General features: G+C 39.2%; 1 protein-coding gene across 12 annotated transcripts in view; it reads left to right on the top strand.

The window, feature by feature from the left end:
- The window catches only part of RAPGEF2 (Rap guanine nucleotide exchange factor 2), a 148,689-nt gene that overhangs the window by 75,871 nt on the left and 53,942 nt on the right, over nucleotides 1–18,876 (top strand). For 6 of the 12 annotated variants that reach the window (XR_014568047.1, XR_014568048.1, XM_083755297.1 and 3 more), the window contains exon 7: nucleotides 1,317–1,334. The exons of 4 other annotated variants lie outside the window; for them this stretch is intronic. Coding sequence is in view for 6 of the 8 variants with exons in the window: in XM_083755297.1 (XP_083611423.1) it covers nucleotides 1,317–1,334 (18 nt within the window). In the remaining 2 variants the exon portion in view is untranslated. Of the gene's footprint in view, nucleotides 1–1,316; nucleotides 1,335–12,611; nucleotides 12,755–13,140; nucleotides 13,639–18,876 lie in introns of those variants that run through there. 2 more of the 12 variants (XM_083755299.1, XM_083755298.1) reach the window with 2 other exon arrangements.

The following is an 18,876-nucleotide window of genomic DNA, read 5'->3' as shown; positions in this document are numbered from 1 at the left end:
TCCAGAGAGGTATACAATCAAGGAAAACAAACATTTAAAACTACTATAAGCACCTCAAAAAATATAGTTTCACTGGAAGACTTGACAAACCAGAAACATTTCACAATGTTATGAAAAGGGAACCAGCATCTCCCTATATATTGCTAGTTCACACGATTTATCTTCACATAATTGTATTCCTGAGCTGATATGGAATACAGTTCTTCATGCAGGGAATAAAAGTCTCCCAAAATGACTATGTGAGCTATTCTTTAGTGTTTGTGATTAACTCTGTAGGAACTCAGAGTTCCTCACAATATAAAGCCTCAGGAGTACATAGCCATTTGAGATACTTCATGTGCTCTCTCGGATTTTAAAGTACTCAGGATTTCCCACTGTTTACTTTCCTAAAAATTAGGAGTTAATTAAAATTAAATTAATTAAATTAGGAATTTAATTAAGAATTTTAAAAATTCTTGTCAATTTCCATCTACAATTCCACTTGCAACTGTTAGCACCTAAAGGTTTAACTATGTCTCTTGTTAATTGTCCAAGTTTTTTCTTAGATGTTTTGTGAGATTCTTCAATACTTAGGTGTTTTCCTTGTATGACAGAAGGCTTGATTTTTCAGGTTTTGATGTAACCCCAGCTTTCATTGTAATTTTATTATGAACAATTTACTGAAATCTAATAAGTTGATTTGTGGTGTACTAATATGGCATACTTCTTGATCAGTTTTATGAATGACTAAAAGGAAATTGTTAATTTATGATCATATGTTCCCATTACTCAAAGTTAATCAGTTTGTTTGTGGGAAGACGTGCCTCTCCAAACACATGGTAGGAACATGCAAAGAACCTCATTTTAGATATGGTTTTCTCATATGTACCCACAGAGAGTTTAGAGATGCAAGTCTTCCCTTTTGTGCTATACATATCAAGGCAGGAAAACATGGCTGCCAAATAAAATATGAATTTCTTTACAGTGTTATAGTTTCTTTTAGGGTTATAATATGTAGATATACTGATTGAGATAGTATGTGATCAGCTGACTGTGTGTTTCAAAGACTAGTGTACATAATGACAGAGAAGTGAATATATGTTATGTTTTAAAGGAAAGTGCTTGACAAATACTAGCAATGCTGTTATTATACTGTTGTATGTTAAGTGGCCATATGGGTCAGGGAGAGTATCTACACCAAACTCATAAGTCCATTTAAGAACCTTCCTTACATAATAGCATTAGTTTCATAATAGTACTATCTGTTTTGAGCATCTCTGATAATGTTCATCTTTTCCTTTCCTCCTATATGGCATTCATTTCATTTTGGCTCACAGGAATGCACTAAACAGCAGGTATTGTAACTTATGTGTATGGTCCTCTAACCCTTTACACCCCCCCCCCTTTGGAGTGTAACTAATGTCTTAATACTAGTTTGCTGTTGCTAAATTTGTGCTGCATCCATTCTGTTACACTATATGATACACAGTTTACCTTCAGTTAAAATCACACAAACTGAATGTAGATAGAGCCTAGTGACATCACCATTACTTGCATTTCAGTTTTTACCTTAAAAAAATAATAATTCATTGCCTGTGGTGGTGTATTTTGTTGTTAGAAGTCGTCATGTGGTATCAGTATATGACATACAGAAATGATAAAGTACTCACATTGAACAGAACATTCTCCATTTATGTCCTCATTTAATATCCATTACCCAACCAGTGTCTCTATCTTACTCTTTAGCTGTTGCATTTTGAAGCAGAAGTTTGTAGATAATGGCTCTGATACAAGCTGAATATTTGTAAGGCGTAATAATAAATTTGTAATATTGTAAGGGGTACTGTTATAAAACAGATTATTTTGATTCTGTTCTATATTAGTTGCACCTAAAGATACTATAGAAACCACACGTTCCTAAAATACAGAAGGTGTTGAAACACAAAGTGGAATGGAAGCTGGAGGGGAGGGACTTACGGAATTACTTTAATTATTTGTGGCAGTATTTTCACTTGTTTAAAATTTAAACAGTGTGATATTTGTTATGAACTAGCTAGTAAGAGTTAATTTTATGTCACAGAATTATGATTTTTAGACTATTGTAAGCAAGCAGTGAAAAACATGCATAAAACATATAATAATTATGGTTATATTATCCTTCCAGTGCTTTATCTTGCATATAAATTTAAGGCAGTAATACCATAATCACTATAGCATAACTGTTTTTATTTTAAATTGCAATCATGGTGTGTTTGTGTGAAATTATGACTGCAGTGGCCTCTGAGAATGCCAAATACACAACATCAGAAGGCATCTTACTGGAACGCTGGTTGATAAAAGGATACTGAATGTAATATGTGTAGATGCTTTGATGTCCCTAGCAGGAGAGCACAATGTTCACTTTGGAGCTTCCTCAGCCCCACTCTTCTCTGCCTCATTTCTCCTTTCATGAATGTTGACACTTTTACTTCCATGAAGTTTTACTGTTTACAAACATTCTATACTATCACAGCAGTTGTCAATCACTATTTTCACCCCATTTGCACATGTGGCAGTGAATCCAACACAGTTAAGTAAGCATTAGGGGGTATGCATAGACTGCAACAGAGGTAGAAATCTTCCCTCACTTCACAGGCCATATTTCACAGTTGTCAATGATGTCAGGTGATGAGCCTCTTTGAAGGCGCACTTGCACCTTCAAAGAGGGTTGCTACAGGAGCAAGAAATGATTTGTATTGAAACCACTGCTAAAATGGAGTTGTCCCCCGCCCCCATTCATTTTCGCAGATGTTTCAGTGCAAACCACTTTCTGCTCCTGGGCCAAGATGCGCTTCCACCATTCATCAGCTGATGGTTGGTAGAAGCATGCCATGCTCCATCTAAATAACAGGAGCTCACTTTAAGCTAGTTGTTCCTTTGATACTATGTCAGTGTCTGCATGGTTTGTCAGTAACAGCCTGGTGGGTCAAATAGGGGCCACAATATTTTTAAACCAGCCCAGCTCCAGATTCTGGGTTATAGAATCATATAATTGTAGAGTTGGAAGGAATCACCAGGGCCATCTAGTGCAGCCCCCTGCAATGCAGGAATCTCACTAGATTATACATGACAGGTGGCTAGCCAATCTCTGCTTAAAAACATCCAAGGAAGGAGAGCCCACCACTTGTGGTGGGAGTCTGTTTCACCATGGAATAGCTCTTACTGTCAGAAAGTTCTTCCTGATGTTTAGTTAGAATCTCCTTTCTTATAACTTGAATCTATTGGTTCAGGTCCTAGCCTTTGGAGCAGGAAAAAAAAAGCTTGCTTATTGTTGTGACAGCCCTTTAGTTGTTTGAAGATGGCTCTCATGTCTCCTCTCAGTCCCCTCTTTATGAGGCGAAACATACCCAACTTCCTCAACTGTTCCTCATAGGGCTTGGTTTGTCTTTGTAATAGATATGTGTAAGGTGAATTATTTTTTTACTAGTAAGATAGATAATGCATCAGAGACCACTGTATCTTTTTATATACTGTTCAGGAAAGGTGAAGATCAATATATAAGCTTGACTTCACACCATTAATACAATTCTGTAAATAAAAAATATTAAAAGTAGTAGTTAAATACTATGTTACAGGCTTACCTTGGTTGTCGAACGGAATCCGTTCGACTTCTGAAAATGTTTGACAATCAAGGCGTTGTTTCCGATTGGCTTCAGGAGCTTCCTGCACTCAATCGGAAGCCGCAGAAGCCGTGCTGGTCGTTCGGCTTCCAAAGAACGTTTGCAAACCGGAACACTCACTTCCGGGTTAGTGGCGTTCGGGAGCCAAAACATTCAAGTTGCAAGGCGTTTGGGATCCAAGGTACGACTGTACTATGTTTGCAACCTATGTCTAGCTGTATATCTAAAGTTAGTGGTTTAATACTTAATAGTAGCTTAACACTATTAATTTCATTGATTTTTCATAGGCTGCACTTTTTAATACTTTCAGTTGTAATATTTCATCCTAACATCTGAAAACCTATAGAGATTAGCAGCATCTGAGGGTAGAAGTCAAAAGTAGTTTTTGTACTAGACAAAATAACCAGGTTCTAAGTATTCCTAAAGTATAATGATTTAAGAACATTTAGGGCTTTGAATTTTTTTATGTATGTCAGGATGGATGGATTCATTAGCTGTAGTGGCATATTTAACTTTGTTTTGCTTACGTATATCCTAAATTTATATTTTCACAAGGTACTTGAGTGACTATTCTTAACTCATAGCCAGTACTGCTTTTTTAAAAAAATCATATCAGAGTGGCAAACGTATGGATAACAACCTGAGATACTGTTACAGTTTCTGTTGCCATTTTGTGTGTGTGCGCGCGCATACACACACACACACACACACACACACACACACACACAAAGAGTTGAAAGAAGTACACAGCAGTTCAAGGTACTGTGTGGTCTGTTTACCTAAGTTTCAGCTTCTGTCTGAGGATACCTTTCTGTCTCTATACATTACATCATCTTTGCTGCAAACGTGTGTGTCCACTGGGATTTGCTCTTCTTCCATTCCCCTTGGAAGAAGAGCTTGTATTGATGCCATAATTGGACCCATCTTTTGGTTGCTTTGGAAATTCACTGTAATAAGGGTGTTGTGTATCAAGCCATGCTGCATTTTAGGCAATTTAGGTGTCAGTAATATGCCTGCCAGTCTGGGTCCTGTTTCCAATTTGTGAAAATTGACAGTGCTGGGTTGCCTGCCCTGTAAGCTTATAAATCTGTTAAGAGAGTTACTGAGATATTCTTCAATAAGCAGTTTTTTTACCAGGTGGCATTTTTTTCTGAATTACTCAAATGTGGAGTTGTGTCACATTAAATGCTAGTGTTAAATGTATGCTTATTTGTTAAGAGAAGACTGGGCAACCTTCCTTGAGAGAAATCCATTTAATAATAGAAAATTGAAACCTGTACATAAATTCAGTAGAAAATTGAATGACAGACGATTGTTAAAAACTTGGAAAAACATTGAATACTAAAACTTTTCTTCACCACTGGTTTGCTACTAACTTTGCAATATTTGAATATTGTATATACATTATGCTTGGGCATCTTGCATCCTTTTGTAGTTCTAGAGAAGGAATAGAGATATTGGTATTAATTTCATGTTGATGAATAAAAATATAATCTATAGTATTCAGTCAAATTCATGCATCAAAATTTGTTGTTAAGCTGCCATTTTTAATGAGTGGGGGCACTTGTCTGCTATGACTTGTTCAGAGGTAACCAGTCAGTATGCAGTAAATACATTTAATCTGATCACACCTAGAGATAGTGACCTAGAGATGAAATGTCTGTCAATATATGCAACTCCTGACTCTCAGCTCATTCCTGGGAATTAAAGTGCTGGTTTCAACCTGACAAGCCCTAACTGGCTTAGGGCAGGTTTCCTGGAAGATTGCCTTCTGCATAGCCTACTCAGACCTTAAGCCTTGCTCTGGTTGCATGACATCTGATCACTGGCGTATGTCTACCAGGGAAAGGGCTTTCTTGGCCATGGTACTGTAGCTATGAAATTTAAGTATTGTCCTGTCTTTTTGGATTCTTTTCCTAAAAAGTATAATGGGGGGGTATCCATGCCATACAAGCTTCCCCTTCTCTGTGGCCTGAACTTTTGGGCTGTATGGGAGGTGCAGGGGGAAGGGGAGGAGAGGAAGGGTAAGTCTTGTCTCACCAGTGGAAGCCTGGTCCACTAGTGGGTGGCCACTATTGGATGTCATTCTCTATTTATAAATGTTTTGTTTGTAAGATACAATGTTTATCTTACAAACAAAACAAAATGTTTTGTTTGTAATATTTATTAAGGGTGACTAACTAACTAATCAACCAGTCAGTCAGTCAGTCAGTCAGTCAGTCAATAAATCAATCCCTGACTGTTCAAACTCCAAGTATCCATAAGCTTATGATTGTTATAAAAACAACAGCAAAACTCATTATTCTGATTAAAGCTGTGGACTGCTTACTTTAGACCGATCACATCAGTGTCGCTGGCTATGATTCTAAGGAGACTTGACTTAAACATGTCTGAAATAAGTAGCTGCACATACTTAACTGGGACCATAGTTTTGCCACTGCAGAACCCAAGTCCAAGTAGCTGGCCAGTCCTCAAAGCAGCATGTCTGAGAACTGAGGGAGCTTCAGCACTGACAATGAGGGATGTTATGAGTAACTGTTGGAGCCTGACTTTTATTGAAATCCAGGGACTTTGGAAGACAAGGCTAAATGGAACATAAACCTTCAGATACCTTGACTGAACTCTTGCACCATCGGCTACTCTCTTGCCACTCCCAGGTCCCCAAGCATACTCCCTTTCCTTCGTCCTGTGGTGTCCTAGCAGAGTAAGGAGCAGTTACAGTGCCCACTCTGTCATTAACTATAGCAGGAGTGGGGAACCTCAGGCCCTCTAAAACAGGAGTGCAGTGGCTGCCTTAAAGAATTTCTCAAAAGCACTGTTTAAAGTAGCTCCCTCTCCTTCAAACGTTCAAAGATAGATGCTTCAAACAGCGCTTTTGGGACCCAGCACTAAGCAGGATTGCTGTTGCAAAGTGTGAGCAATCCTGCTAAGCTATGGGCTTGGGTTCACAAGATTGCTACAAGCTCTCTAAACTCTATTGTGCACCTGAGCAGTGCCCTAAGCAGGATTGCCCCTCCTCTCCACATTGGCTGATGCAAAGGAAGAATGATCCTGTTTGTGTGATAGTTCCTTCAGTAATCCATAAATATGCATAAGCATCCATAAATATGCAAATTTAAAAATTGAGGGCCACCACCTGTACTAGCCAGGATTGCTTTAATGCTGTTGCTTTTGAAACATTTGAAATGCTCCAAGGTATAACATTTGTAAGATATGTGAACACTTAAGCCTCCTTTTTTGAGGTATAATTAAAATAGATTTTAAAGTATTTTTGCAGCATAAAACTTGTGTGTTTGCATATGGCAGGCTTTTCTAGTTTAGTTATTAAATCCTGCTAACAAAACAGCTGGCATTAGTTGGAATGGCACAAACACTTCCATAGTTTTCTAATGTTTCTGTTTTAAAGTAGCTATTTAAACAGGAGTCATGGATTAAAAATATTTAATACCTTTATACACACTGCTGCTCTTTTAAGCAGTAGGAAATGTAAATGGAATGTTTTTCTCTAAAAGCTAAGAACAGAATGTGCTATATGACTAACCAATCTGCAATTAAAGCAAGATTGGCAGGTGTCAGCAGCAAACCCAGCTAAGGCACCAATGTGTCTGTGCTCAGTGCTGGGTGTATTAAAGATCTGGATTATGGATTCATCCACAGTAACAGCTCAACAGAATGGTATTTGTACAGATGGTCTGGAACACCAGCAAATGGGTTAACCATGCAGCATATATTGCTAATAGAGGTGGTGAAGATAGAATGTTAACAGGATCTAAGCCTAAACCTAAACCTAGAGAATCTAAGAAAAATGCACTATAACATTATTTGCAAGTGTAATATTTTAAGGTTAAATAGTAATATATTAATAATAATAAGTCAGGGTAATTATATTTTCCTTTTTACAAAACTGAAAATTTCAAGTGGTATGGGAATAAACTAAAGAGCCATACTCTGGCATCCACATATGATTGCCAGCCTGCCTACAGTTAGCTTTAGTAGTGGATTGGCAACCATGATTCAGATCACATAGTTCTTAATTGCTGCCATTATATCTACTGCAACCACTCAGACCAAAGGGTAATGATGTGCTGAAACCTGCTCTTTTATTTTGCAATTTGAATAGTGTTACTACTCAATTTGAGTAGTGTTACTGTTGCTTGTTACTACTACAGCCCTGCAAAAATATTAGTTACAAAGAGAGCTACTGAGAGTCATTCTGCTGCTATAGTTGTCCCTGGATATTTTTGTCAACATGTTCATCTTCCCGGTTGGATATAGTACTGAGAAGGCACTTTTTGTTCATAGTTCATCGTTCATAGGGAGAGGTAGTACCCTATTTAATCTCACTGAGATTGTGATGTATTGGTGTCATAGCTGTAGAAGTTGGCAGTACTTTATGGCAATGCAGATGACTTATTCAGTGCATTACACATTGGAAGGGTGGCAATAGGTATAATGGGTGGTTTTCATCACTTACTGGATGTCCTTATTAAAGTTTTCACTTGATGCTATTCTCAATCTTCTACCTCCTGTTTGTGTTTGAGACCACAAAGTAAGGTGTTCATAAGTTCACTGCCATCATCACTAATGATGCCCAACCACCACCCTAATTTCATCAATGTTGGATCTTGTACCTGACACTTAGTACTTGCCCACAATGACATCAGTGCATAGTCAACCCACAGGGGTGGGTGGCACTGTGATCTAAACTACCAAGCGTCTTGGGCTTGCCTATGATAAGGTTGGCAGTTTAAATACATGCAGTGGTATGGGCTCCCGTTGCTCTTTTCTAGCTCATGCCAACCTAGCAGTTCGAAAGCATATCAGCGGGAGGAAGTAAATAGGCACCACTGCGGTAGGAAGGTAAACTGTGTTTCTGTGTGCTCTGGTTTCTGTCACAATGTTCCGTTATACAGTACCAGACGTAGTTTAGTCATGCTGGCCACATGACCTGGAAAGCTGTCTGTGGACAAACACCAGCTTCCTTGGCCTGAAAGCAGAGGTGAACGCCGCACCCCCTGGTCAAATTTGACTGGACTTAACCTTTACCATTTTACCAACCAGCAATGGAACCCATGGAATATATAGTTGCAGTTCAGTTTTTATAACTGCCCCAGATGAAAATTTCTCACAAAATGATTGAGAAGCAAGGCTTTGGGTAGCAGAGGGGATGTTGATATATTTTGCTGACAAATTAGACTGCTTGGATAATTGATTTAGCTAGGTTTCTAGTAGCACTTTTGTCTACACTTATCAGAGATGCTGTACTAGTAGATTTCCAGCATCAGCAAGTATTGGACTTGATTACCCTTTCAGACACCTTCAAACTCTATGATGGAATTATGGTCACTATTTCTGAACTAATTCTTTGTCTCTAATAAATAATTCCATTACGTCATACTTTGCTGACATCTGAATTTGCATGACAGTGATATCATGTCATTAGATAAGAGTAAATTCTGGGAATTGAAATGCAAGTGACATGACATCTGTGTCCATAGGGATTTTATTGTTAGTAAGCTCTGATGTATTTCTAATGAAAAACATAGGTTTGATAACAGAGTAATGGGTATATAGTAAGGTCTTTTAAATTGTATCCTAAGGCTACCTAATTTTTCCAAGCCTGTGTTAAGTGTGTTTGTATTGGTCAGTCGCTTACTACTATTCTAGACTTGGGCCTGTTTTCACAGCTCCAGAGTACAGACATTACATACAGTAGGACAGCTTTTCACAACCTTGTGCTCTGCAGATATATTGAACTACAAATCTTATCAGCCTCCGCTAGCATGGCCAATTGGTTATGGAAGATGGGAATTTAGGTCAAACAATTTGAGTGTTACCAAATAGGGGAGGTTGTTCCAGGTGTCAGCATACTTTTTCAGCAGGGGGCCAGACCACTGTTCCTCAGACCTTGTGGGGGGCCAGACTATATTTTGAAAAAAAGAAGAACGAATTCCTATGCCCCACAAATAACCCAGAGATGCATTTTAAATAAAAGCACACATTCTAGTCATGTAAAAACACGCTGATTCCCGGACCATCCGTGGGCCGGATTTAGAAGGTGATTGGGCCTGATCCGGCCCTCAGGCCTTAGTTTGCCTACCTATGTTCTAAGGTATAGAACTTAAACTTGGGGATGGGGGGCTCATAGAACCTTCCCACGCCATGCATAGAATATACAGAATGAACTAGGTCCAGCTGATTTTTAACATTTAAAGATTTTCCATTATTTGTAATTTTCACTTCTTCTGCAACTAATTTTTGATCATCCTTAAGTTTTTTCGTTTTGTGGCTTGAGATAATTGACCTTGAAGGTTTTGCACATGGTGGGGGAAGGTGTTCAAGGCTAATGCTATGCATGTCTGCCATCTGTAAAATTGACAAGTTGTGACTGGGACCTCAGTGCCCCTAGTCCATACTTAGTGAGCCACTTAACATTTGTGAAGTGAGACTGTATAGCCTTTGTGCTTAACTGCTGAGCAGCATTTCCTAATTTAAATCTAAACGTGCTTCTTTCAGTGACCTTGGTAAACATTTGTTTTCTCCACCTCTCTGTGGGCACCTTAGGGCTTTTGAAAATGACTTCTGCTAGTTCTACATACCTCAGGCTGCTGCCGCATGAGCCTAACACATTTTTTATTGCAGCTCAACAGTAGCCAGGTAGTCATGGAACCAGCCTTTGCACCTGCGGAGTCTTGTCATAAGTTGGGCTATCAGAACAAAATGTGAAGAAGGAAGGAGAAAAAGAGGATAAGAAACCAGAATATGGGAACAAGAAAAACCCCCAAACAAACAGAGAGCTTTTGTCTACAGGGCTGTGCCTTCCACTCCAGTGAGGAAGTAGTAAGAGCTTAGTGAGTCAGACGACTTGCTGCAGCTTGCCAGAAGAAAGCCCAGCAGCTGTGTGAGAGCTCTTCTAGATAGGTTTTGTGTTGCTCTGTGATTAGTATATCTGAGCTGTCTTCTTTTGACAGCCATAGCACATGGTGGGAGAAGCAATTGCCACACTTCCTCACATCCCACTTCTGCTTTTCTTAGTAGGTATCACTGCAGAAGGAAGCTCAAGCCTTACCCACTATAAACTACTGCCTGTGGCACTTGTGACTTCAGAAATGTTAGCCACGTTACCACCAGTGTCATGTGTCCACTAAAATCTAGAGACAGAAGTGTTCTGGGCATGGCAGCAAAAGGAAAAGATGCAATAAGAAAACCATTGTTGGAGAGGGTGCTTCCTAGATATTAAGAACCAAAGAGTCCAGAGTAGGGCGTTTCCTCATTTGCTTTCTTTTATATGTTTAAAGGGAAAAGATTTGCAGTCGAAATAAACAGTGATGGTGGGAGGGTGACAAACGTATCCACGTTTGTTCTTTGGCTACAGCTAAAAATAAATTTGAAGACCACTGCTTCAAATGAGTGCTATCAGCTCCCACAATATTGTAAAATGCTTTCAAAAATACTCTTGCACGTGTGAATACACATGCATAAAGGCAGTTTTGCCATAGTCGAACCCTGAAGAAAAGCCTACGGTCCCATATTAGTCTTATTCTAGATTTTCATTCTAAGGAAACATATTTTAATGTGTGTTTTAAAAAGAATACAGGACGGATTATTATGGTATACACGAGCCTAAAAATGAATCATCCAAAACTTTAAAATATGGTTTAGTGGTGGTGCTTGTTTTTATTTTTTAAAGAATTCTATGGCTTTATAAAAATAGACTTTTAGAGAATCACCTTTTGGTCTGCCAAGTGAGCTTTGACCTGCAGTCACTACAGGAAAGCATTACTGTATGACAGATTAAATTAGCCAACTGAGAATGCATGTGTCTGGTAGAAACAGCTGCAGCCTCTGTCTCTGGCACTTTTCTATATTGTTCATAAATATATGTTTAAAGTTCTTGTCGTCTGTTCGATTTTTGTTACTGTAGTAGCAGAAATGAGCATTCTTTCCCTGCCTTTCTCTCCCAAGTTGTGTGTGCACATGGGCTTGAATACCAGGAATGCATTGTAAGTGTAAAAAGGTCAGATTTTCATGATAAAAAATTGATGGCAAAAAAGTCTTTCTTATTTTTCTCACTGATGACTTGCATAAAAACATCATGGAAGTGTGTTGCTTGTAATGTAGCAGGGCTTTGTGCTTTTTTTGGCTGGAGTATGCCCTTCAGCTTAGTTCATGTGCCATAATGCTGTGGTGACAGAGCTAGTTTTACATGGGAGTGGCTAGGTTAATTTCTCCATTTTAAAAATGAAATACTACCTCCAAGAGACATGTTGGATCTGTACAAATTTAGAGCCTGCCTGCCTATTCCAGTGCTATATTCTGTGAACTGTACACCTCTTTTAATGGAAACTACATGTTTGACCTGTGTGGCAAACTGCAGACTTTATTTAAACAAATTTCAGCGGAGGATTGTGAAAATTCACAGCCATGCACCTTTCAGTTACCTAAGTCTGAACAGTATCATACCTGTGTGCCCATGAAAGCTTGTCAAGTATGCCATTATTAAGCAGTTGATAGAGATATTTACAGCTTTGCCGCAACATTATTTTTGGGTGGGGGAGGGTGGGGGAGGAGGTGGCAGCAAACACCATTGCTTTATATTCACCTTGGTGAAAAATGCTATTTAGTTCGGAGCCTGTTCAAGTAAGTCTTTCTCCTTATTCCCACCCTGCCTTCAGTGGTATTCACTGGAGCCAGCAATCAATGGATTCCTTCCCCTTTGGGATTTGCTTGACCTACAGAAGCTGACATAATACAGGCAAGCGCTTGTTACTCTATCTGAATTGTCCATCTGTACCTTAATGAGTGAAATAGTTAAGCAGCCGAGGGGGCAAGCCGCAAGGAATGTGTCTTCCATTTGAGTTGAATATTACGATGTATAGGGGGAGAGGGAGGGAGGCAGAGAGAGAGATCCACTTACATCATTAGAACTGCATTGAGTGTGCCTGTGTGCAGGTTAAGAGACAGACTACAGTGTCTTTGCTTTCTGCAGGAAGCAGCAATGCCGTTTGTATCCTAAGAGGAATTTTTTATTTAGAAAAGGAAGCGTTCTTTCTACCCAGGAAATGGCTTTCCTTGTGCGTTGCTATGCCAACTGCCTGCAGCCATGGTCTTCCAAAGTAAGCACAATAACGTAATTATATTGGCGTATTACATTCAGACTCATGATTCTCTAGGTTTTTCTCTGTGTATGTGCCTTTGGTGTTTTTGGTTTGTTTGGGTTTTTTTTTTGGTTTTTTTCCCTTAGTGACTCTCTTGATGGTAGGCATGGTTTCCTTGAATGTGAGGGACAGGCATCATTAAATTAAATGTCCGTCAATGTCATGCCGCTTGGATTAATTGTGCGAACTTGGTTAGTTGAGTGGAACAGAGATCACTGGTCACCCTGTCAGCATCATTAGCAGCCAGAGGGGAGGTCCCTATTCACATGCTCTGCCCTGATTTTTTATTTTTTTTATGGGGGTGAGGGGCTCTTTATTACTGTGATTGCAAATTAAACAGGAGTATTAACAATGCTTGGCTGAATGCAGGAAGCTGGTTCCCGCACCCTTACTAATATAATACTGTATTAAGCTTTTTTGAGGGAGTCTGTGTGCAGTCAGCCATTTTAGCTTTTCTCTCCCCCCCCTTTTTCCTCCCTTTCGCTCTCAGGGAATGCTCTCGTTCTTGTAGAAGAATGCTGGATATGTATGGTGTTGCCAGGCACTTTACATCCTTGCACGCTTAAGACTTTGAGTGTTATAAAAATGGAGACAATTGCTGCTGTTTGGATTGCTTTTCTGCACTACAAGTGTGAGAGATTTTGTGAACGGCACTTTGAGCTCTTGGCTTGGTTTTTCCCTTGGTTTTTGTTTGTTTAGTTTAATGCAGTAGAGGATGATTTGGTATCCATGAGAAATTGGTACATGATGTGTAAATTCAGTTCAGCATATGTTTGTTCATTATGAAACCTCTTGCAATCCCAGCTAACCATGGAGTTATGGGCCAGCAGGAGAAACATTCAGTAAGTATAGCAAATTCTGCTTATTTTGGGAACAGGCTATTTCGTTAAATTTCATTTTAAATTGTAACTGCCTGTATACATGCTCATTTTGCTTTGATTGTGGATATAATGGGGCTGTTAAATTGTAGTAGAAAAACAGATGCCTGCCGTGGTGTCAGTTGTGATTTAATACTTTGGTATTTCATGTTTTAAAATATGGAAGTTGCTTGCTTCTAAATAGAGAACTTTGAAATATTATACTTTATATAGAGTATGTTTCAGCTAACTTCTGACTTGAAAAGAAATACAAAGTTAAGATTTCTTGAAGGCGTATAGTGATGTCGAATACTTCTGTAACCAATATTATCCTGTATTTGCATGAAAGGTCTGTGTCATTTTGGTTTGGCATACCATGACCAACTTAAAAAGCAGTAATGTTTAACGAAAATGGGAACAATTTAAAAGGAGCAAGCAATAAATGCTAGCCCTTTTAATTAATCCCACGGGCCAACTACACCTCTGTCATGCTGTAATCCCATAGGAAGGTACTGTTCCTTGTTTGTGAAAATAGCATTCATAGGCAAAATAGAAAATCTTTAGAAGTGTGGCCTTGAATGCCAAAGATTTCAGGCCACGATCTAGAGAGCTGTTAGGTGTACCCAGCTGGGCATCTGTCTTTTTTGTTTTTTATTTGAATGGCAGATTCCCCCCCCTTCCCTGCCCCACCCCCAATGCCGCATTGATCAAACTGCTTTGGAAATTCCCCTGAATTTCTAAAACAGTTTGCCATGATGTGCAGGAGGCTGCTGCTTGAGAAATAGAGGTCAAAAACCCCTTTGGGTGGTGCCAGTCTTCTTGCATGGCTGTCTGAATTGTGGCCTAGATTTGTTTTTTAAGTCTAACAAAACCATTAAAAAATATAAAACTGTATACTAACTCCTCAGGCATTACTATTACATAAATATTTATGGTTTACCAGTGAATTCTGTTTAAATTTTTGTTGTTGAGAAGTGTGCAAGTGTGGATTATGCAAATTATTATTATTATTATTATTATTATTATTATTATTATTATTATACACTCTGTCATCCCAGGGTGGGTTGCAACAATTAAAACAGTGTTAAAAAGAGCTTAAAACAACTTGCAATCTCAAAAATAAGGCGGGCCTTAAAATATACATCTCAGGCCCGGGTACCAAGGTGTGCAGACATGCTTCACTCTTCAAACTACTTGTTTTTTCTTAATCCTCATGAAGTCACACTGGGACTTATATGAAGCAAGAAGTTTTTGACACATGTGAGAATGTGCAGAAGTGTGCATGAAAGTTTCATACATGTGAGATGGAGACATACATGACTATTAAAATTTGTGTGCGGGCATACAATATAATATTTAGGTCATGAATCAGGTGGTTGTTAACATTACAAAAGTAATTATACAGTGACTTTAGATGTGTAAAACAAACATTTAGATTATTCAAGATCTTAGGTAATCATTCTCTGCCCTGAGTTGTTATAAGACCATTCCACCCCAAACACAGCATATTAGCGTAGGGTGAAAAACTTAATGAGTGGCATTCATTTGGTGCCCTTGCACTCACAGAAGGACTTTTAATTGTTGCCTCCATTAATGGAAGAAGAGGGGAGGGGCTTTTTTTGCCAGTATCTCATGCATCCCCCAGCTTGAGGAACATTCCATAGCAAGGTAGAAAGTGGTATGGAGGTCCATAAAGGGAATTGCAAATTGGTGCAAATCACTTCACCTCCCTTTCAGTAAGCGGAGGTGCCCACTGGATCAAAAGCTTTTTCACAAGTGCATGGGCACCAGTTGGATTCCACCTAATGAAATTATACGGTCCTCAGTGAACTGATGGAGGTGAGCTGGAGAAATGTCATGCTCTGGATTCTATCTATCTGTGAAGTCAAATTTCAAGAACATGGTACCCTTGTTTTGGAACTTCTTCATGAATAAGCAGTTGCTGGATTCTAACTCTATTATTTTAGAAGTGTGAAAACATTTTTTATTTAGACATGTGTGTGATAATTGCTGCTGGTTCTGTCCAAGCAGCTGTTTAACTTCCTTTTTCTGAGCTGTATTGTTTTTAATGTGAAAACAAAAAAAATTCCTTCCAGTAGCACCTTAAAGACCAACTAAGTTAGTTCTTGGTATGAGCTTTCGTGTGCATGCACACTTCTTCAGATACACGTGTTTTTAATGTGTTTAATAAACTATTCTCTGTTTCATGGCATTATCTACTGTTGTCAGCCATCAGCTTCTTGAAAGCTGAAAGAGATTGGAAATAAATATTATAAATGGACATTAGTAGAAGCCAGCTGAGGAGCATTGATTCCCCCTGCCCTCATGTAAATTGGTTGCTGCAGGTTCATATTTTGAGGAGAACCAATAAGTGGAGGAGAACAGCTGTGGTTTGGAATGAGATAAAGCACAAGCCTAGGTTCAGATGTAATACTAAGCCAAACCATGGTTTAGCTCCCAGGAGCATGGCACCAGCAAGACTAGGGAAGGACTGAGGCTGCATTGATTTTCTAAATATATACCAGCACAAACGTAGACATGGTTGAACAGGGACAGTAATGAAATGTTACCTATCTATATCTTATCTATCATCTATCTATCATCCATCCATCTATCTATCTATCTATCTATCTATCTATCATCTATCTATCTATCTATATCTTCAACTAAGTTTTAAACAGTCTCATTGAAATAAATGACGATGGGTAGGTTAGGTCCTATAAGTTCAATAAGCCTACTCTGCATAAAACCTAGTTGAATACCACCAAGGTGTTTATTGTCTGAATCTATATTAATAGCCATGCAACTTATTGAACTGAAATTAGCAATACTACTATTTCTTGATTTTCTAAATGCTCTATTTCATTTTACAGAATATTTGTAAATTGCTACTCTAGGTTGAGAATTTAAACTCTCGCCTTGTCAGATTTTTGGAATCTCCATAGAGTCTGTGTCATGTATGCCCAAATACAGTCGGCTTAATTTTCCAAATTATCAAACTAGTAAACTATTCTGTAATTATTTGTATCTTCTTAACCTTATCCCAGTTGGCTAGTGGATGGTTCAGGTCCTGCAAACCTGTAAACATGTTTGCCATTGTTAGTGGCCTTTCCCCTGGTTGGTTGGTTGGTTGGTTGGTTGGTTGGTTAGTAGTAACAATCTTTAAGTTAGTTAGTTGCTAAACAGTTTGTTTTTCTGAGGGGAGGGGGAAACTAGTAACATACCCTTAAATGGTCTACTAGCACTGAATTAACACATTCCCCCTTCCATTATTTGTGACATACATGACACTCATTCAAATAAGAATTTTTGTCCTATAGTAGTTTGGAAGGTAATATGGATATTAAGCTGCTCTCAGGCACCCAAATATTAGTGGCACTACTTTTGCCATGTAAAAGCAGCACGCTCATGGGCCTTTCCTGCAGGTGTCTGATGCAAAGAGAGAGAGAGAAGCTTGGTGACACAGCTCTTTGGAGTTTTTTGTTTGTTTAGCAAATTGTTTAGCTCTGTTTTGAATAGAGGTGGAGAAACCTTTTCATTCTGAGGGCCACATTCTCATCTAGACAGACTTCATGCCAGAGGAGGGTAAAGGCAACACTGGGCAGAGCAAATTTTATCCTTGTACAGTAGGCACATGCGCTCGCACACGTGCACACACACAATCTTCCATCCAGAGAAGTAAGAGGCATTATCAGAGTTCGAGGACACATTCCTTTCAGGCAAAAATACCCAAGGAGAACATGAAGCAGGACTGTGGAGAGAGTTTGGCTCTTGGGCCATAGATTCCTCACCCTGATTTAAAACAAATTGGCCAAGTTAAACTGTCTCAAAGCAACTTTGCAATGATGGTGCCACTTGGTTTATTCATAACGCCAACAGAAAAAAAGAGATGGGTGGTACCTAAGGGACAAGAAGCTTCCTGTCCCACCAAAGAGGAATATCTGAAGACCTGGAACAATGCTGGAAGCAAAATAATATAGTATTCCATTTCAGCTTGTCAGCCTCTTCAGGAGCCAGCAGATCTTATTCCACATTGCAGTTCACTTAGAATGCATTGTTTTATGCATGTTGTTCCAAGGGTGATGAGCTGAAATGCATTGGTCATAGTATGCTGTAAAATAAAATTATTTTGCCTTCCGCAACCTTTTGAGGTTTCACCCTTTTTAGCCTTACGTAATGCTTCTATCGTTTATATACTAATGCTCATGCAAGTTTGCTTCAGTAAATTTGCATTAAATTGTCTTGGGAATACAAAACTAAGCTATTGTATGTTAGTGAGCTGAACTAATCTGCAATGATGTAAAATGTTGGTGGGGTTTTTAGGCATGCAAAATTGCGAACATGTGCATTTATGTGGCAGAGGGGATGGGACTCCCCCCCCCCCGAAGAACAAATATTGGAAGTTCAGAAGAGCGTGAGGTAACTGCCTCTGGTGGCAGGTGATGAGAGGCAGAGAGAAGCAATTAATGTTGAAGGACAGAGCAATGTGTGTCTCACAACCTTCCTGCAATTCTCTAAGTGAGTCTGTTGCCTTCAGGTGCACTGTCCTGTTGCCAGTGTTGATGTCAGTAGGACAGTGCACCTGAAGGCAACAGACTCACTTAGGGAATTGCAGGAAGGCTGTTAGCCAACCCATTTACTCATCTCTTCTGCCCCCCCACTACCAAAATACAATCTCACATACTTCTAATTTGTTGATTTGGCAGTGAGAAAGGCATGCTATCTCTTCCCCATGGCCATTATGCTTTTTGTCTTGGAGGTTGCAGAGTATTAGGTGGACAGAAAGCATGGAGAGAGGGACAGACCTAATTCTCCTTTCCATGTACTGCTGTTACCACTGGATCTTGAGGGTGAGGGGCAGTGAGAAAGGATGTCTTGGTAGTAAGGGGGCAGGTGGGTAGGTGGTGCACAAACTTACATGGGGTTTTTTTAGCACAGATTTTAATTGAACTGGAAAAGAATATGTGGGCTTGAAGAACTATCATCTCTTTCTGAGCCCAAACATAGAGAAGTTCATTGGGATTTCTACTCTTAACATCATTCCTTATAAATGGCGGGTCTTCAGACCTCCTTATACATTGTGTTTGAACTCTGGTGTGCTTATTATTATGTGTTTGCATGCAACACCAATCAGCAACACAGCTTTGTGCAGAGTGCTGTGCACAGTGGTTTGCATGACTTGACAATCATCTGTGTTGGATATTGCTGAGTGTTTTGCAAGGG

This window comes from Podarcis gaigeae, assembly GCF_964106915.1.
Source record: "Podarcis gaigeae genome assembly, chromosome: 9".
Taxonomy (NCBI): Eukaryota; Metazoa; Chordata; class Lepidosauria; order Squamata; family Lacertidae; genus Podarcis; species Podarcis gaigeae.
The sequence above is the reverse complement of the archived record's forward strand: the minus strand, read 5'-3'. Positions and strand labels throughout refer to the sequence as shown.